General features: G+C 46.0%; 2 protein-coding genes across 3 annotated transcripts; both read right to left on the bottom strand.

Annotated features, from left to right (window-relative positions):
- Positions 1 to 8,619: 8,619 nt before the first annotated feature.
- LOC101772899 (aldose 1-epimerase) lies at positions 8,620 to 10,795 on the bottom strand. Its single transcript, XM_004975786.2, has 4 exons — positions 10,523 to 10,795; positions 10,362 to 10,411; positions 9,607 to 9,730; positions 8,620 to 9,475 (listed from the first exon to the last, which is right to left on the bottom strand). The coding sequence occupies exons 1-4, from the start codon at positions 10,698 to 10,700 to the stop codon at positions 8,739 to 8,741; spliced, it is 1,089 nt and encodes a 362-aa protein (XP_004975843.1). The 5' UTR covers positions 10,701 to 10,795; the 3' UTR covers positions 8,620 to 8,738.
- A 3,406-nt stretch (positions 10,796 to 14,201) lies between these two features.
- On the bottom strand, positions 14,202 to 19,366 carry LOC101772215 (aldose 1-epimerase). 2 transcript variants are annotated; one of them, XM_004975785.3, is made up of 5 exons: positions 19,295 to 19,366; positions 19,001 to 19,214; positions 18,815 to 18,864; positions 18,167 to 18,290; positions 14,202 to 15,135 (listed from the first exon to the last, which is right to left on the bottom strand). In XM_004975785.3, exons 2-5 carry the CDS (start codon positions 19,197 to 19,199, stop codon positions 14,399 to 14,401), a joined length of 1,110 nt encoding a protein of 369 aa, XP_004975842.1. In that variant the 5' UTR covers positions 19,200 to 19,214; positions 19,295 to 19,366; the 3' UTR covers positions 14,202 to 14,398. The 2 variants fall into 2 exon arrangements, with proteins under 2 accessions (XP_004975842.1, XP_004975841.1); XM_004975784.4 differs by having other exon boundaries at positions 19,001 to 19,334.
- Positions 19,367 to 21,121: the final 1,755 nt, after the last annotated feature.

The raw sequence follows: 21,121 nt of genomic DNA, 5'->3' as shown, positions 1-21,121 counted from the left end.
AAATACCCACCAACTCCACGAGGAGGTCTGTACAGGGGTTTTTGGAGCACCTCTTGAGGTACTCCACAAAAAACGTGGATCTACCCCCCTGCTCCACCTTTTTCCTGGAGCCGGAGTTGCTGGAGCTAGACGCGTTTGGCTGTGAAATTTTCGGAGTTGGTGAAGTGGAGCAATTTTTCGTGGAGTGGAGTGCTCCCAAACACCCCCTAAGAATGCAAGTGCGCACCCAATGGTGTTTGCTAGGTCAGTCAATTAATTACGCTATCGTACTATTAATAGATCATTTCCTTTTCTAAATTAATTACGTCGAATGCATTCTGAGTCCCGTGTCGCTCGCTTGGGCGGCCCGGGAGATGACGACATCGCCTCAAAAGAGCCCCTGCCAGATCTATAGCTCGGCCGCTGCCGCCGGCCGCGGTGGCCGGCGCCGGCGTCAAGCGGCGGCCGTTCCCCTTCCCTCTCTTCTTTCTTTCCTCTCTCTTCTTCGTAGTGTCTGGTGCTTTTGGTGGCTACGTGTCATAGATTGCTGGAGCTCGAGCTGCACGAGGATGGCCGGATCCACGTCTGGGGAGGCTAGATCCGCTTGTCTTGCATACGGATCCGTGTCGTTCGGCGTGCGGTTCCTGAAGTGGGAGGCCTCCATCGGCCGCTTGCAGATGCAGGAGGCTAAGCTGCTGCCGCCGCCGCCGCGGGTGGAGGTAGCTCAGCCTTGCAGCGGCGGTGGTGGCTCAAGGGCTGGCCACCGATCAGCGGATCCGCTGACAGGCGCGGCGGCGGTAGCTCCCAGGCGCGACCCGGGGTCCTGGGGCGATGGATCCGGCACCGCCTTGGCCAGGCCGGATCTGGTCGCTCGTCCATGGCAGGCCGCGGGAGGTGCGACGGCGGGAGTCGGCAGTGACGCGGTCCTGGCGGCGGCATGGTGCCGCAGCCACGGGTGGCCACGGCGGCACAAGCAGGGGCGCGACGGCGCGCCATCCCGGTGGGGGCGCGGCCACGAGGGCGCGGTGGCTGTGAGGCTGGGGCTACGCGCGATCCCGGCGGCTGCCGCGGGGTGCAGGCCGTGAGGCCACACGTGGGTGCGGAGCCTGCGGCGAGGCTGAGGTTGGCGATGCGGCTAGGCGGCCACGGCAGCGGTGCTGCCACCGCGAGGGCGGCTTCCAAGGCTGTGGTCCTCATAGTGCCGGGCTATGTGCGTGCAACGGCTAGGGATAGGACGCTCGGGGCGAAAGCCCTTGCCGGCGACGTTGCTGGTGGTGATGGCGGCGGCACCCTAGGGTGTCGTTCTTCCCGTTAGGGGTGTCATGTTGGAGCTCTATCCCTGGTGCATGGGATTCTCTGGGTGAAAACCTTATCCAGATTCTGAACGAGCGACGGCGACGCTTTTGGCGTCGTGCCCTCTTTGGAGGCGACGTTTCCTGAGACCCAACTCGGCTAGTTGTGGCAATACTAGTGACACCGATAGTCATGGGAGTTTGCTGCTGGTGGTGACGGTCGAAGCGGCAAGGTGGCATGGTTCAGGATGGCAAACTTGATGGGGGTTGCTGAGCTCACGTGGAGGCGATCGTAGTTGGGGTAGCGGCTAGGGGTTGCAGCATGGTTGTCGGGTTGGCTGCTTGCAGCGGATCACGGTGGCTGGCGTTGCTTGGCAGCTGTCAGCGCGGCGTGGGACTACGTCCAAGGACGGCGCTTGCAGCACCGACATCGTGGGACGACTAGGCTTGCAGCGGATTGGGGCGGGTTGCCCAGCTATGCTGGGCTAATCTAGTGCGGTACATCGTTGGAAAATGGCGCAAGCAACTTCTTTTGCTTGCTGGCACGGTGGCGGAGGCTACGTGCGGGGGTTGAGCAACAAGGCGAAGTCGACCTGCAGCGGTGGCGGCTTTGGCTGTTTGATGGAGACCTTGGGTTGTGGGGCAACATTGCTCGCCATTCTAGCGGCGACATATAAAATGGATCCGTGACATGGAATACTATGGCGGATGTGGTGAGGTCTACGCGCGCGGTGTTTCTTCGAGGCGACGAGAGCGAGGTGGAGTCCAACAGCGGATGTGACGAGGCCCCATGCATTGTGTTTTCGTAGCAGCGACTGCGAGGCAGCCTGCGAGAGGTCCGGATCTGGTGGTATCACTCTGTCGGGTGGAGTGTGATCTTGCAGCGGCACTACAGCGAAGGGTCCCGCATGGCAGTGACCTTCTCGGTGCAATGCGCTCTATTTCTCTCGATTCCCTATCGACGCGGAGTCACATCTGGAGGTTCTGCACTACATGAGCGTGAGACTGTCGAGGGGTGGGGGTGCCACGATAAAGGCTTCGGTCCTGCGTTGTTGCAAGTCGAGTGCTGTAGTGTGCTCTGTTGCCGCTGTTTGAGTGGAGTGGTGAGATCGTGTTGATGTCCCAATCCAACCAGTCAAGTTTAGCAGTTTTGAGTTGGGTGGTTACCCGCGTTGACATCCCAATCCAACCGGACGAGTCGAGCTGTTTTTTCCCTTTCTTTTCTTTTCCTGCCTATGGTCTCCTATGGATATAGTTTTGTATTTTTTTCTACTATATTAATAAAAACTCGCACTATCTTGTGTGCGGTTCGTTACGTCAAATGCTATTCTAGTTCATTCTTTGAATTGGTAGTCCCTACACGCCATGATTGTGCTAGCATTACGCTCTTATTCCGTTGATAGGGGAGAAGTACCACTCTTGCTATAGTTAATTCAGTATTGACTCTTCCGAAACATCCGATAATTCAGTAACACCTGAGTACCTGACTAATAACTTTATCTTTCGTTACCTTCACTTTTCAGAGGAATTTTGCGTAGTCGCTGTCCTTGGATCATCCGAGCCGGGATTGCCACTGATAGTTTACTTACAGTACAGGCAACCGATTATGGAACCTCCATTAGCATACCACGGCGTTTTGCCATTGCAAGTACTTCCAGCAGCTGTAACTACCCTAGACTACTCTGATAGTTGGCAGGCTTGCTAGGTTTAGGCGATGTTTGGCTTGCTAGGTTTAGGCGATGTTTGGATGCACCCTCCTAAACTTTAGGACCTGTCACATCGAATGTTTGGATACTAATTAGAAGTATTAAATATAGTCTAATTACAAAACTAATTGCACAAATGGGGTCTAATTCGGGAGACGAATCTATTAAGCCTAATTAGTCCATGATTTGACAATGTGGTGCTACAGTAACCATTTGCCAATGATGGATTAATTAGGCTTAATAGATTCGTCTCGTGAATTAGTATAGGGGTTTTGCAGTTAGTTTTATAATTAGCTCATGTTTAGTCCTCCTAATCAGCGTCCGAACATCCGATGTGATCCTCCTAAAGTTTAATACCTCGTATCCAAACACCTCTTAGGATAGAGCGAAAAGGGACCGATCGACCGTCACTTTCATGGGCCAATATGAAGTTTTTCATAGCAAGTACCCATTTCCTGTGGTGCGAACTCCATTTCATCCACGAAAACTTTGGGGGTGTTTGGATACACCCAGCTAAACTTTAGCATTTGTCACATCGGATGTTTAGGTACTAATTAGTAGTATTAAACATAGTCTAATTATAAAACTAATTGCACAAATGAATTCTAATTCGCGAGACGAATCTATTAAGCCTAATTAGTCCATGATTTGACAATGTGGTGCTACAGTAACCATTTGCTAATAATGGATTAATTAGCCTTAATAGATTCGTCTCACGAATTAGACTCCATCTGTGCAATTAGTTTTGTAATTAGTTCATGTTTAATTCTCCTAATTAGCATCCGAATATTCGAGGTGACCCTGCTAAAATTTAGCAACTCGTGTTCGAACACCCCCTTTGTCACTGTGCAAAGGCTTGACAGAGACTATCAGCTTTCCATAGTATTCAACAGAAACAACACGTTGACCTCATCCCCAGCAACAAGCAATCCCACACCTTCAGAATCAAGCAACACGACTTTCTTGTCTATCCTGGCAGTACGGGCAGCACACTGACCAAGAAAACCATCTGGCCATGATCCATGAATGATTTCCACACTGATTGTCGCTTCCACAGAGTGAACACTATGGCCAAGAGCAAACTCCAGTGTGGTGAGCCTGCTAGTGTAATGTTCATTAATCAGGATCCACTCAGATGGCATAGAATCGCTCCTAAATGGAACAGCTAGAAGGCTTATTTCCTTGTCCTCGGACTCGGTGGTGCCCCTCAGATTCAATGAAACTTGAAGGTACACACAACCACACAAAATGACAGCACGGACAGGACCTGTCAGTACCAAACATGGATCCTGCATGCCAAAACCATTGAATAAATAGTAAGTAAACTGTAAGTGAAAGAAGAGAAAAACATTGAGCAGCATAATCAATACAAAACAATTGACAGTATAACAAATGCAGAGTGCATAGTACAACCAATGCAAGGCTGTATAACACGAATCATTCTAGCAATGTTAGATTACAGCGTTGGTGCATGCATAGAATTCAAAGACATTGAACATGTTTATTCAGAACGCATATGCTCTACAATGCGTTGCAAGCAATCCTGAAACTTCTTTCTAGTATTCAGGGGAAACTACCACGCAAACTAATAAAGCATGACAGAACAAATTTCACAAATTGAGGAACCAAACCACAAAATGGGTATGCCAACGCATCGTGTGGGCACATGTAAAGATCCCCCGAGGGTAGTCTATGTCAGATACGTATTGCAGGCAATTTTCGATAGGGCTCCTATACCTGACAGCAAATTACCGGATCCCCGTACTGCGAAATTGCCCACTTTATTCAATGTCCTGAATCAGTAATTAATCTAGTCTAATATGCGTACCGGTTCAAATTAGTAAATTGTTGAATCTAGCACGTGTTGTTCCATGGGATGGTTATTTCCTTTCTGAAATTCTCTATGATTAAACCCACAGACGTGTGACTGAATTCTGAGATATGCCCACTTTGTTTCATCTTCTTGCTTGTTCATACAAAGTTTGAGCTGTCTACATGAATCCAATGTAAGTAATAGTGAAGGAAAGTCTACATGGTAATTTTCTACAAATCAATAAAATAGGGCCATAATGTATTACGATCTCTTAAAAAGATAGTAAATGGTGGCTATTGATAAATTATATTGATTAACATCTGTCCGTGCAGATGAACTATGGATACACAAGGCCTATATGCAACTGGTCCTATGCATGTTTGCATGATAACGACAATAACTAAGACACAGGAGGCTGGCGAAATTATGTAGGAAAATAATATCACAGTGTTACAGCAGCACAGCAAGAATACAGAAATAATAAGAGTAGGGAGACATTACGGACCTTTTCAGTAAGACTCTGATAGTTATCCCTGTCACGGTCAAAGGTAATATTGCGATTGTGATCTATCGAGTCGTGTAGGGCAACCGTACCAAACAAAAGGAGCGGCCACTGTAAACCTCCATGTATTTCTGCCACATTGACTGAGAATACTTGTAGAGTATCGAACTTTCTGCCGCCGGGCGTAATTGTAAAACGCTTGCAAGGGATCTTAGCTGCAGTTGTAGTATATTCAATTGATTTAGAGATTTGAGTCCAATAGTAGGCAATAGCATAGCAGCAGATAAATAATAACAGTATCAAGTAAAGATACATGGTTCATATCTAGGCTATTGTCGTTAATTCATCCAGCCAGCTCTGATCCTACCACAGGTCTAAGAAACATTGCACTAGTAGACTAAACGGCAATAGAAAGTACGAAGTGGTTCGTGGTACATAGAGTATGAACCAAAGCGACTCCAACTAATTGAGAAAGTAATTAGCGCGTGGATGGAGAAAGAGAAAGTAACAAGTCACTCACTCTCATCGTTGAAGGAACCGTACGCCCAGCCATGAATTCTGGTCCACCACTGTTCGAACGACCTAGCTTCGTAGGCGTAGAAATCCTTCCACTTCTCTGGGTCCGGAGCAGGCCTTGCCGCCACCTTCTCCCTCTTCCACTTCGCATACTCCTCCATCCGCCGCCGATTCTCCTCCGCGGCGGGGTCTATCTTGCCCATCTCGCGTTCCCCTTCGTGTACGATCGATGCTTCGCCTTCCTCGGCTCCTTTCGGTTCTATCTTCTTAACCACCTATTCATATTTTACATGATACTCTATCTATTCATATTTTTGTTGTAATTTCATACACTTTTGGTGGTGCATTTTAAAGTTGGCGTACAGGAGTACATGAAGGTCGGGAGCACGGAAAATATTTTCGATTTTGAGCACGTTTGGTTGTGGATAGAGTCTTGCCTGGGCTCACTTTGCAGGCGAGCTTACCTTGCCCGCGTCAGAGAGCCGTTCCGGCTCAGTAAGGAAAAAGTTGCTTACGCAGGCTCCTAGGCAACAAGCCAACAAGATAAGCAAACTAAATGCGTTTGTCCATTCTGATTTCTGTGCAGGTAAGGCGAGGCGAGCTGAGGCTCACTGGAGGACCGATGCCATGTCGTCTATCTACGCGAATGATAGCATTGCGAGAGAATATATACGCATGATTACAGTGAGATTGAACATGCAAGACCGTCGTCCATGCATGGACTTTCGCCACGAGAACTTCAACTAACTTGCCTAACTACCATGCGCTCTCGCATTCATCCGTTCTCTACCGCGTGACACCCAAACGTCTGAGAAGGAGAAACGCGATGAACCGTTGCGGAAAATCCCAGCCACCCCCAGACCCCCACTGCCGTCTCACTCGCCTCCTGCAGTCCTGCTCCTATATAAAGAGCCTCTGTCACCTTCTTCTTGTGCCAGTAGCTCCAGTCAAATCGTCCCCTCCTCTCGTCCGAGGTTAAGGAGGATGAACTCCCTCGAGAGGCAGGACGCCTTTGACATCTTGGATTCCTACCTCTCCGATGGTCTTCTGGAGGCGCCAACCTTGTCAAGCAAGCAAATCAAACATGCTAGGGTATGTATGCTCTATCTTTTTTTTTTGAAATAAATATGTATGCTCTATCCTTTTTTAAAATAAAAATGTATGCTCTATCTTAGTGCCCGCTTGCACCCTTTATATTAGTAGGCTTTCATGTCATTTTTTTAAAACTAGTTTTCTTGCCATTTCTGTGCTGTTTGAATTTTAGAAACTTGAGATCTAAATTTTCCTCCTTGGAGGCTAGCAATGCGCCTGGCTCCACCTGCCGGTGTCGTGCGATGTCATAAGAAGTTTCTTCTTTGTGGTTCTTGTCTCTTGTGATCGCTTTGTCGGGTGGCTTGGTGGTTTGACCGTAGTTGTGTGGTGCAATTGTGGTTGTTTTTTTTTCTATATTTCATCCTCTCTATTAATACGTAGACCGTCAGTTAACATGTCGGCTTCTGTTCAATTTTTTTTGCCAACTGTGGATGGGCGTTTTAACACTAATTTTGTTCATCTTTCGAGACTAGGGCTTGTTTGTTTGGAGTCCTGAGTCAGGCAACTGCTCCCATGCAGCAATCCTGACCTCAGGCCAACGAAATCGACGGCCTGAGCATGTTGCCTGGTCCAGGCAGCAGATGCCAGGCTAGAAGCAAACAAGCCCGTACATGCATGTTTTAGAAATTTTGGTGCACCCCAGCAGGAAAATCCTTAAAATGGAATATCAATATATGTAGAGAAAAGTCGGGGAAATATAATCTGAGATGCCTCAAACGACATAAAGCTAGCCTTGAAAATTTAGGCCCACATTGGTGCAAAACTCCATTCCAAATCCGGTTTACATTCTTCTTTTGCGAAATTTTGGTAAGGAAGTTGATTAGGAATGCAATGTAGCATGTGTATAGCCACAGAAACAGTATGGCCTTCCTTTCTTGTTGCAGCCAAATTTCCATGAGCTGCTGCTTGTGTGACGTACGTACGTGAGTACTGCTTTGGCTTCAGTAGCAGTACAGTATTGGTTGACTCGTTAGGTTTCTTCGGAGCATCTATTTACTACTGTTTGACTAGCTTGGTTTCTTTGGAAGTTTGGAGCATCTATTTACCACGGTTTTGACTCGTTTGGACTTTGGTACAGGAGCAAGCTTTGAAAATCCTGAAAACCAAGTCCCCAGAAGAGGCCTTCAAGATTTTCGCCGAGGTAACAGTACAGCCATTCAGTAGTAGTACATTTCAGTAGGTCAATAAAAGTTGAGCAGGCATCAAGCCTTTTTCCCGTCCTGATATCTTGTAGTTCCGGAATACTAAAGCTTGAACCTTTATATGTGCATATTGGGATGCAATGCAAAAGCCTTCTTGAAGATGTTGTGCCATATCACTGCTGATATGTCCGAAACTCTTGCACCTGTCTGTAGGGTTCAGAGGCCAAAGCCGAACATCTGCTGAGGGAGAAGGCGGATGCCGCGACGATGCCTCCAAACACTGCTGACGCAAAGCCCAACGAAGGCGTGGTGCAGCCCTCGCTGAAGAACTGAGGGCGGGGACGAAGAGTTGCTCGTCAGGAGTGGAATAACAGTGTAGCCAAACCAATGGAACCCTTCATCTTACAGTGCATGATGCCATGATCAATCCTCTCGCATCCATGAACCCGTAATGCAGCACCGTTGGTTTGCTCAGTTTAATTTCTTCTCGATCGTTGCCGATCTGGCAGGGCCAAACCATGGTGTGATCAGTTCCCTTCCTTTTCTTTTCTTTTTTTGAAAAAAGAGAAGTGAAGATTTATTTTTTGCCCCCTCCAACCACCAACAATTAACTTGTTTTACATGACATTCTTGCTTGTGCACACTACTACACAGTCCACCAAAAGTCCAACTCGCACCCAATCCTGCGTGTTTAGATTAGAACGAGAGTTTGAAGACCATGTCGTGCCTGTACACCTGGCCGTGCCTCAGGATCTGCGACGGGAACTCGGGGTGGTTCACGGCGTCCGGGTACCCTTGCGTCTCCAGGCAGAACCCGGCCCACCGGTCGTACACCTCGCCGCCCTTCCCCTCGGTGTGGTTCAGCCAGTTGGCCGTGTAGAGCTGCACGCACGGCTGGTTGCCCCACAGCTCCAGCGCCCTGCCCGACGCGCCGTCCCGCACCGCCGCCACTGGCCGCATGCGCCCCGGCTCCCCGTCGACGACGTAGTTAGCGTCGTACCCGACGACTCTGCCGCCCATGACCTGGCGGATGCGCGCGCCGATGGGAGTCGGGGCCCGGAAGTCGAAGGGCGTGCCGGCGACGGGCGCGACGCGGCCCGACGACGGGAGCATCTCGCCGTCCAGCGGGGTGTAGCGCGACGCGGCGAGGCGGAGCGCGTGGCCCAGGACGTCGCCGCTGCCGTGCCCGCCCAGGTTCCAGTACGTGTGCTGCAGGAGGTTCACCGGCGTCGCCTTGTCCAGCGCCGTCGCGTTCATGTGCACGCCCAGCGTGTACGGCGACGACACGCGGTACGTCACGTGCACGTCCAGGTTCCCCGGGAAGCCTTGCTCGCCGTCGAAGCTGCGGTAGTACAAGGTGATGTAGGGGGAGTCGCCGGCGCAGACGTACTCCCTCACCGTCCAGATGACTTTGTGGAATCCTCTGCCACCACCTGAATATATTGACGAACGAATCAGTTGGTTCAAGTACGTCAAGTTAACCAATTGGAGCATGCGATTTTATTGGTTTCTAGTTTTAGCAGAACATCCAAGTTTACTAATAACCCTGTAGCAGGCGACGTACCTTGAAGCGTGTTCCTGCCGTCGTTGATGTTCAGATGGTAGACTTTGCCGTCGAGGACGAAGCGGCCCTGGGCTATCCTCTGTGCTACGCGGCCGGCCACCGGGCCGAAGAAAGAAGTGTCGTTCTGCGTGGCAAGACCAAGTAAAATTCCTCAACAAACAAACACGAAGAAATGGGCAGTTGGGAGCACGAGGCAAAAATTTAGCAGCATGATCTCTCATGTTGCTTTGCTAGCTGGTGCTCTCATGATAGGGCTAAACTTTTGTCGCTGCGTGGTTCTCATTCCGTTTTGTATATCTTATCGTCTTAAGTCCTAAACTAATAATGGTTTAATAGAAATGTAAAGTATGTACTACTTGGCTATTGGACGCGGGATGCATGCCATGATCATATCAGCAGCGACGATTATCTTAATCACATTGTTAACAAAAACAATTCAAACCGTTGCATCGATATGATATGTCAGTTGAGTCATGAACACCAAGGATGAGCTCATTGGGGAGTATTCAACAGAACATCAGGCTAGCTGTGGCAGCTAATTTGGAACTTTTTTGTATGCACGTGGATTCCTTGAATTGAATTTCCTAGAAATGTAAGGGTATGTTTGGATCCATCCAATTACTAGTCGCACCATTTCTAGAGACGAATCTGTTCGTCAACGAAATGACAGAACGCACGCAGGCTTCTGTAGGAAGCAGCTGGTTGAGCATGACGAGATGAACAACATTAAGGATCAAGGGTTTTGGTGATCTTACAACGTATTGAGCGACGGTGTCCCTGCCAAGAACAACGTCAGCCAAGTTCCCTGCAAACCAAACAACGAGCCTGAAACTAAGCTTATTGCGCCATGAACGAGAAAGAAAGATACCCCCAACGACAAGGGGTCACCAAACGAGAATCATACTACTGCGCGTACCTTTGGAGTCGGGGAGGATAACCGACATGATCGTGGCGCCCCAGTTGGTGACCTTGACGGAGAAATCCCCCTTCCTGAGCTCGTACACGCCGACCATCTTCCTTGCGTCGGCGTTCGCGGCCAGAGCGGAGGCCACGACGACGCACAGCGCCGCAAGGAACAGCTCACCTCTCGCCATTGGGGCCCAACACTAGCTAGCTAGCTAGCAGAGGAGTAGAACACGGGAAGAGAGGATGAGTTGGACTGAGTCTGGAGAAGCAGAATGAGGCAGCTTCACCCCGGAAAGAAAGGGTGGACATTTGTAGGGAGAGAAGACCCCTTCCTATCTTATCCTTCCTTTGCACCCGATTCAAAACGATGGTCAATGTTTGAGAGAGGGCTAACCACGCTTGCCGCGCGGTGAGAAGGACGATGATCTGGAGGGGTTTGACTTCGAGGTTCGTGTGCGTGTGGATCTGCAAAGGTGGGATTATGTTTCACCGATGGCGACAGATGTGGTCCCGTCGCCTTCAGTCTCACATCCGGCTGCTCGCCGGGAGTGATGAGCCGTTTTTGCCTAAATAACATGTGTCCTTGCTTTACTAAGCAAGTGCATGTAATAATTAGTGGAAAAAAAACACCAGCAACAATGAGTGAAGAGAGCATGCAAATAAGACAAAAATGATGACATGACCCACATGCATTCGAATATGGAAATAAAAAAAATCATAATTCCTAAACTGAACATCCAAATAAAATTTTAATCGCACTATTATATTTTTTACGACAAGGTCCTCAAAATAAGATCCAACTTGACTATGTTTGCGAACAAATTTTTGAACACCGCGAACAAATAACTATTTTCTGCGAACAAAAAATAATAAACATGACGAACAAAAAATGGTACAATGCGAATAAAAAAATTATGCATCATGAACATTTGATTGTACTGGATAAAAATAAAAACCGGATATCATGAACAAATAAAATCCACATCACCGAACAACTTAGTCTACAAAACTAAAAAAATACTTAAGAATAAATTGGTCTAAAACAATTAGAACCACATGCAAATTAGATAGTACTACATGCGACAATTTTACATTGCGAACAAATATTATAACATCATGAACAATTTTTTTTCATTGTTGAACAATTCAGTATATAAAGAGAACAAATATTCTAACATTAAAAACAAATAAGTCTATAAATGTGAACAAAATGCATACACACTTGAATAAACTATTTTGATACAAGAATGAAAAAATAAATGTGAAATAAAAAAGAAAAATATAAATATAAATAAATGAATAAGAAATGTAAGGGTGAAAAAAATTAAAAATAACTAAAAATAAATATAAATAAATACTCCCTCCATTCCTGTTTATAAGGCGTGCTATGACATGGTACAATCTTCTAAATTAGACTTTGATCATTCATTTATCTTATAATATATTGTTTATGGTTATAAACTTATAATCATTGGAGAGTACATTTGATTACAAATTCAACCATGTCAAATTTACATTAAAAAATAAAAATATGTAGGGTAAATTATTGATCAAAGATTGTAAACTTTGAATCTTGATATGCGCGTGCGCCTTGTAAACAGGAACGAAAAGAGTAAATAAAAAGCTGCTATACGCATGCAACGGTGTCATAATTCAGGGAGAGAATTGATTGCATGTGATTGCTGATGGCATGTCACATGGAAAGAAGGTTTCAAACTAAAAAAGCTATAAATCTCAAACAAAATATCCAAATTAAATTTGGATTGCACTGTTGGATTTTTTAAAACAAAACCTTCAAAACAGGATCCCACTTGACCATATTTGGATGAATTGTATTGAACACTTCAAACGCCAAATTACATATGGTGGAAGATATATTTGTAATAAAATTATAGAAAATAGAAAATAAAAAGATTAGGGGAAAAGAGAAAGAAACCGAATATGGTTTGAAAGTAGGCTGCATGCAATAGCAAAGCGAAAAGAAAGTAAAAGGAAAAGAAAGTGAAGATGAGAAGAAAAAGAAAAGAAAAGAAATATAAGGAAAAAATTGTATTACAAAAAATACAATAAAAGATAAGAATAAAAGAAAAGGAAGGAAAAGAAAGGTAAGAAAATAAATAGTATTACAAAATATAATAAAAGATAAGAAGAAAAGGAAAAGAGAAAAGAAAATTAATGAAATAAATAGAAAAACGTGAAAAAGTGGAAGAAAAGAACTATATTGAAAAATAAAATAAAAGGAGACGTAAAGAAAGAAAAAGAAAAAGGAAAAAAAAATTGCTTGTGCATTGTTGGGCATGTGCAAGTGCGTCCAATAGTACGCGGTGCATGGGCTGAAAATCTGAGAAGCCCACGTGAGCGCCTTTGAGGTGACAGGATGCTATGTTGTCACGTATACGACATATAACTTCTGCCAAAACACAGCCCATGATACATGGTGCCGCCGAGCCATACACCGGAAAAATTGTGTCCGCATGAAAAAAAAATATCTACACAATGTTTATGTGTTAATCGTCAGGTCCTAGTTTCTCAAGATGGAATCCGTTGAAAGAGCCACGTGAGCTTAATATTTTGTCCAAAGCTTTCAACTTTTTATAAAGCATCTTAATGATTTTAAATGAAGAAAAAACTCAAAACCACAAAATTGTAGATATGATCGAAAGCTACCCTCTTCATATAAGAATAATCATGAAAAATATGATTTTTCCAATGTGGGGAGTGTCACCAAGAATGGTGCCACTGCTAGAAAACTCGGTATTAGTACCGGTTCGTAGGGTGCATATCTCCCGAAAATGCATCCGGGATTAATCCGTCAAGATAAAAGGGTGGATCTTTTATCACGGGTCCTAAAACCGGAATATAAGACCCCCTTTTAGTCCCGGTTGGTATTACCAACCGGGATAAAACGGTCGTCACGCCAGGGGGCTGCCTCCTGCCCCTTTTATAACCAACCTATTACCGACCGGGACTAAATGGTTTTGCAAAAAAAATTGCAAAAATAAAAAATATCGGGGGGCCCCTGGGATTTTTTACGCGAAATATGCGTGTGCGCGGTCCGTGGGATTCGAACCCATGACCTCAAGCCTCGCACGTAGCTTTCTTGCCATCTCACCTACACACTACATCTTTCTATATAGGGGATGCTATCGTTTTGTATTAACTCATGGAGGACCCTTTAATCCGGGTTGGTAACACCAACCGGAATTAAATGAGATCTTTAATTCCGGTTGGTAATACCAATCGGGATAAAAAGGTTCGAGGGATTTATTCTTTTTTCAGTCACCCGTGGGGATCATTTTATCCCGGTTGGAGTTTCCAACCGAGACTAAAGGGTGACCTTTTAGTCCCGGTTGATCTTACCAACCGGAACTAAAGGGTCCCCACGTGTGCCTGAATTTTTCAACCGGGACTAAAGGATCCCCACGGGTGGCTGATTTTTGAACCGGGACTAAAAGGTCCCCTTTAGTCCCGATTGTAAATACCAACCGGGAGTAAATTGTACGCACCCCTTTTCTCCCGGGTCGAAATTAAACCGAGACTAAAAAGGGTGGTATCTCAAGTTCTATAGTAGTGTGCGATAAGCTTGCCACGTAAAAAAGGTGTCGGCACACCCCTTTTATACACTCTAGCGTGGCGCACGTTGTCATGCCATGCGCCCTGGCGTGACAAAAATGTTTGTTTTAAAATTGGACAGATTAAAAAAATTTATGTTGCAATGGGTTATTTTAAAAAATACAGAAGAAGTTCAGGCACGAGCTAGTCCCTCTTTCTAATAAGCGTTCTCTCCTCTGATCCAGTATTGTTATTTCACTTAAAAACCAATAACGACCTGATTCTACATCCCGTGGTTTTGCATGTGCACAGTTTAGCAGATTTAACCATGCACCTAGAACGAGAACTTGAAGACCATGTCGTGCTTGTACTCCTGGCCGGGCAACAGGGTCTGCGACGGGAACTCGGGGTGGTTCACGGCGTCCACGTACCCCATCGTCTCCAGGGTGAACCCCGCGTACTGGTCGTACACCTCGCCGTCCTTCCCCTTGGTATGGTTCAGCCAGTTCCCGGTGTAGAGCTGCATGGTCGCCTGGTTCGCCCACAGCTCCACCGCCCTGCCGGACGCGACGTCCCGGACCTCTGCAACCGGCCGCATGCCGTCCGGCTCCCCGTCGATGACGTAGTTGGCGTCGTACCCGACGACTTTGCCGCCCATGACCTGGCGGATGCGCGCGCCGATCGCCGTCGGCTCCCGGAAGTCGAAGGGCGTGCCGGCCACCGGCGCGACGCGGCCCGACGACGGGAGGAGCTCGCCGTCGAGCACGGCGTGGCGCGACGCGTGGAGCCGGAGCGTGTGGCCCAGGACGTCGCCGCTTCCGTGGCCGCCCAGGTTCCAGTACGCGTGCAGCAGGAGGTTCACGGGCGTCGCCCTGTCCGGCGCCGTCGCGCTCATGTGCACGCCCAGCGTGTACGGGCCCGACAGCCGGTACGTCACGTACGCGTCCAGGCTCCCCGGGAAGCCCTGCTCGCCGTCGACGCTGTGGTAGTAGAAGGTGATGTACGGGGATTCGCCGCCGGCGACGTGCTCCTTCACCGTCCAGGCGCTTTTGCTGAACGCCGTGCCACCACCTGGAATAAACGAACGGAGATGATGCGGAGAGTGAATCATTTTTTAACAACCCAAAATAGCAAATCATGTCATGGAGCATGTGCATCATCTCTAGCATCATTGCATTTTTTGAGCTAATTATTTACCATTGGACTTGAAATTAATTTAAAAACTTGCTTTTAACATGTACCTTGTGAATGAACTTAGATTTCTATCGTATAACCTATGCTGGAAGATAGATTGATAAATTAGTACTTCTCTAAACTTCTTTTTAAACTAGAGACCATATTAAGACCAAACAGCTTACCTGAAAACCTAAAAATAACATTCCGGAAAGAATTTTCATTTCAAACCTGCAATAGCTATGATGCCAGCTATGAGCAAAATGGATTGCCCTTGATTTATATCTCCTTGATTTATTTCATGATTTTGGACATCTAGGTGGGTCTAATTTGAATCCATGTTTAACGGTATATTCTTCATTTAATGTTCATAAATCCATCCAAAACTCTTAGAATAGCTGTTGTTGATGTTTTGTGCGGAGTTTTTGCAAAGTTTTGTGGAATTTTCGTAGGTTTTTGCGGAGTATCCGAAGATTTTTGCAGATTCTCCGAAGTTTTCTTTTTTCCGCGAGACTCGCGGAAACTCCGTAACTTTTTTCGTAAAACTGCGTAAAATTGTTCGGAATCTCCGTACCGATCGATTTGTCCTTGTCAAATCTACCTGATGTCGTTTCCCTTAGAATGTACTGCCCGTTTTCTGGCCCACGTGCCTGTTTTCCATCGCTTGCATGCCCATACGCTATCACCAGGGCACCAGGCCACCCACTCCTCCCACAAAACCCCCGAGGCTTCTCCCTCCGGTTCTCTCTCCCTTCCTCTCGTTCTTTTCCTGTGCCGCTGTTCCTCCTCCTGCTGCTCGCCTCTGCCATCACCCCAACCAGGAGCTGGCCGGCCAGGCCTTGGCCTGGCCAGGGACAAGCTTCCCCTCCTCCACGTCGACCTCCCCTTTGCGAGAATCAAGCTGCAGGAAGCTGTTCTTCGTTTTCTTCTTCCTCAACTCCGGTGAAGCAAGTCCAAGCCCAATCTCCTCCATCGCCGCTCTACTGCAACTTGCGGCTCTCTAAATCGTCCTTTCCCATCCTTGGTGAGGTTCACCTATGGTTTCCCCCTCCTCTCCCCTTCTTTGGAAGCGCCTCCATTAATCCACACGGAAGCTTATCTCCATTGATGTTGCATGTTGTCCAAACCTCCGTGCATGTCATTTCTATGACCTAAAACTGAATCCCCATCACCTAAGGAAGCTCTAGGATCAAATCCCACTGCAAGCAGTCACCGGAATCACCCGCAATGCCATTTTCGGGAACTTGATGATTTATTTACGGTTCTGCCATTTTGATTAAAACGTGAATATATCATTTTTCTGATTAAAACGTGAATATATCATTTTTTGATTAAAACATGAATATATCATTTTTTGTGTAGGATTTAAGTCTTTTACCTTGTATTAGATGCTTTGAATTGATGTACTAGTATGATAAAAATAGTTTACTTTCTTTTCCATGCATCTCATACATCTTTTGCACCTTTCATGCACCTTATTAATTAGAGATCGAAACATCGGAGCAAGACGTGGGTAAGCCCGAGCCGGAGCCCGTCGCCGCCGACGCTTCCTTTGAACCTCAATGAAGGCACCTAAGCATCTCTTAACCCTATTTTGGATCAATATGATGTATATGTGCCTTGTATGCGCATGAGTTAATATTATGTATATGTTTGCTTAGCTCCTACCTGATGCATTACCATCCTTGATCTAGAATAAATCCTTTTAGGTGAGTATGCTTGTATAGATGTCACGGATTAAATTTGCTTATCCATGCTTAGCTTCGGTAGAAGTCAAGAGGTGGCAAGGTCACCACCACTTGCGAGTTATAGGATGCTTTGCTTAATTAATACTTAAGTAGCTATGAATGGATTAAAATTGAGCAACCAAGAATGGTAGGGTCACGTTGAGATTGGAGCTCACTTTGGTCTAGTCTTGCTTGAGTTGGTTAAGGCCCGGTCGTTATTGCTTTGATACTTGAGCATTATTCCGTACAAACCACATGGTTAATATGGGCATGGCAAGCCAAGTAGCATAAGTTGCACCTTGCCTTGACCGGATACGATGCGGGATGGGATGAGGTGTGATCGGCCGTGTCCGGTGCACCTATCCATTCCGACTGTTCGTTCAAAGCCGAGTGTGGGCATGTGAACGGTCGGGGACATGAATCAACACTTATCCTCGACCGGAGTTATGGTCATTGGTCTTGCGTCTCGTGTGGGAAAAGTTGTACTCCCCTGCACGGTAATGATCTATTGCAATAGCCGCGCTCTCGGTTAAAGGGCACGCTTTAGTACTTTGACTTTAAAGTAGAGTTATCGAATGGAGTTCATGGAAGATTGAGCTCATGCTCATGATCACCTTTACTTATTGCAATTACTTGATGCTTGACTGGATGATTATAGAATGCCATATCTTTTGCTTATTATAACATCATCAAATTTTGATACTTTTATGCAAATTAATTACCTATACCATTCCTTGCTTAACCAAATACATTCTCCTTGAGAATCGGGCAAGTATATACCTATATTTTGGATAAGATTTGCTGAGTACATTTTTTACTCACGGTGCCGCTGTTAAGTTGTTGCAATTGATCCGCAGCCAGATGCCATCTTTGGGTACTTCTTCCCCGTGGCGGAGGTCCGAGGAAGAAGTAGATGGCTATGGCTATGAGAAGGGCACTATCGACATATATTGTTAACCTTCTTATTTTGTGTTGTATCGTATGAGCGCAATGAATTAACTTTCTGCTGCAAAACTCTATGAACTTGTATGAGAAGTTGAACTTCTTTATGTAATGTGATGGACTATGTATGGTTATACTTATGTTGTGATGATGTTCAACTAGTTGTGCTTGCGTGGTGTGTTTAAATTCTGAGCAATACTCATAACACATCTCGGTAGCAACAAGTCAAGCTGTGGTTCTGGGTGTTGTGCGGGCCGTACCGTGAAGCGTGTTCCTGCCGTCGTTTCTTTCCAGGTGGTAGACTTTGCCGTCGAGGACGAAGCGGCCCCGCGATATTCTCTGCCCGACGCGGCCGGTTATTGGACCGAAGTAAGAGGTGTCATTCTGCGTCATGGCAAATGCAAAAATTTCAGGAAACAACTTGATGTGAGAGCTTGTGCGAGAGATGAGGAAACGCGCATGCAGCAACTTGAGATTCAGCAGCATGCCGTTCACATGATGCGTATCTCGAATATCTGCACGATCTTTGTCAGTGCTAAATTATGGGAAGATAATACTGGGGTGCCATCCTGTAGACCACAATCACAACGTAATGTCGTTTTCTTCCATCTCGAGAGGTTGGTGGCTTGTAGTTGCCTTTTTCCAAAAGTTTGGTTGGTGGCCGAACATTTTTAGCTCATGCTTTGAATTTTCAAATTCTGACTCTGCGCCTCTGCGGTGCTTGAACTAGTATAACTTGAGGAAAAAGGGGCTAGAATGATTGCATCATGTAACAACGAGTTGTAGGCGCTTAGCTAACATATGCAAGTTAGTAAATTTGGAGGTCTACTGGCTGCAAAATCTATCAAACAGAAGAAAGACATCATGGACGAGCAGAAGAAAAGAAGAGGGGTTTCTTCTGATCTTACAAAGTATTCAGCGATGGTGTCTTTGCCGAGGACGACATCAGCCAAATTCCCTGCAAAACCACGAACCTGAACTTAACCCCGGGTCGGGAAGCAAATGGAGAATTTCAGCGATAAGGGCCAGACCACATCAGGGCATGCGAGAGGCAGTCAGGCAACAGCAGGGAGATAATTCATAATTGCACCTACCTTTGGAGTCGGGAACGACGACCGACATCAACCTGGCGCCCCAGTTGGTGACCTTGACGCAGAAATCCCCCATCCTGAGCTCGTACACGCCGACCTTCTTCGTCCTCGCGTCGTCGGCGCCGGCGGCCTGCGCGGCCAGCACGGAGGCCGCGACGACGCACAGCATCGCAAGGAGCAGCTGGCGGCTAGGCCACGCCATGGCCGGCCAATCGACCTCGACGCTAGCTAGCAGAGGCAGAGCCGCTGAGGCTGCCGCGACGAGCGATCGCCCAATATATAGACGGGTACGAAGACCTCGACGCTAGCTAGCAGAGGCAGAGCCGCTGAGGCTGCCGCGACGAGCGATCGCCCAATATATAGACGGGTACGAAGGGGTGGTAACGGATCGTGACCTTCACGCCTCCTTCACAATCCAACTCAGTCCTATCTATTTTTAATTCAAAATCATATAATATTTGAACTTGATCTTTATTAAGCTCGATCTTTAAATTTGCTAGGCTAAATTAGAGAACCTTTACCACCCCTACCAGTGGCGTAGCTAAGGAGGTGCTGGCGGAGCCATGGATCCCCAATGTTTGTGCAAACATGCAAAATATATACCAATTACTACTACATTTCTAAGTAGGTAAGCACGCAAAACAGTGATTGATTGAATAAATATTGATTATTTTTTTGTTTGTGCACTTGATAAAAACATGTAGTCTATCGTACACGTAATCTATTAAGTATTGTTTATGACCCCTCTATAAAAAATGCTGGCTACGCTGCGGTACGCGTTTTTGCGTCGGTGAGCCGTGAGCGACGCGCTTGGGTGGTCAGGAATTCTGGACGGCTTTGAATCCGTCTTCGTTTTTCTGTAGTACTTTGCGATCTTTGTTATGCTTAGGATTTGGAAGCAGCAGCAGCCCTTGGTCAAACGTTTGGGCACGGCCGCCACGCGCGCTGCGCGCATGTACGTATCGCTGGGGTTGTCCGGTACCGTGCCGTGACCACAGCTTTGCTCAGAAATTTTTTTAGAAGATATAAGCAAGTACAGCTAGATGACTACAGAAAACAAAAGAAGAGACCAACCCTGTCAACAATAAGGAGAGAGAAATTAACTGCCGGCCGCGATATCAGATAGTCTAGCAACTGAAACTTTGTTGAGTTGATCAAAATTTACCTTGATTATTAAGAAGGCCACTTCCAAAGCTTGCAGGCCAAACAAATGTTATATGCTATATGTTGTTCATCTATTTTGCAATCCTGTGTTCCTCAAGAGAGTTTGCTTGTACATTTCAAGGTTAACCGAAAGAGACCCAAAATCATCGACTCTGATGGTTTTCGGGCAATAGAAGTGGTGATTAATTTGAATATCCATAAAACATGTTCAAAAAATAATCGTTTTGAGATTTTTGAAACCTCAAATGAAAACAGACTATCCAGTATTACAAATCATCGTAGCATGCTACCTATACATCCCAAACTATTCATACACTTGGCCAACTATCCAACTCATGCTTGATTTACTAACCACCCTCATTTCCTTTTTTTTCAAAAAAATTTCCTCTACATCTTCCCTTTATTGGAAAACATTTCCAAAAAAAATTTAGGCCAAACTTTTCTCCAAAACGTTTCAAAAAAATCAGAAAATATTTTTCCCAAATCATTTTAACAAATCTTGGCTTTTCTTTTTGAAAAGTTTCCCCTCGATAACTTTTCTATTATAGAAACATCCATCTTTTAAAAAATATATTCTCCCCAACATAGATTATAAAAATTTTAAATAAGTTTTGAGCCAAACAATTATTTTAAAAAACAATTAAAGGAAAATGCAACTAAAAATAAAATATTACATTTAAAAACAATAACAAGGAAAAATGTCCAATTGGATCTAGCATGGCAAGAGCAAACCCATTCATTAATATGGCTCTACGGTTACGAGAAAGATCCAGGGCTCATTTGGCAAGACTTCGGCTCCTCCTAAAACGATTCCGGCTCTAACTTCTCTGGTGGAGCGACGTCTGTGGTGTAGATGAAGCCGTTTTGTAAAACATTTGGTAAAATGGCTCCTCATGTTTTGTCATGAGTTGATGAAGATGTCAAATGTCCATTATACCCCTGACTATTTTGCATTATGAT

Source organism: Setaria italica, chromosome VII, assembly GCF_000263155.2.
Source record: "Setaria italica strain Yugu1 chromosome VII, Setaria_italica_v2.0, whole genome shotgun sequence".
In the NCBI taxonomy this organism is placed as follows: domain Eukaryota; kingdom Viridiplantae; phylum Streptophyta; class Magnoliopsida; order Poales; family Poaceae; genus Setaria; species Setaria italica.
Note: the sequence above shows the minus strand (reverse complement) of the source record. Positions and strands in the feature narration are given on the sequence as shown.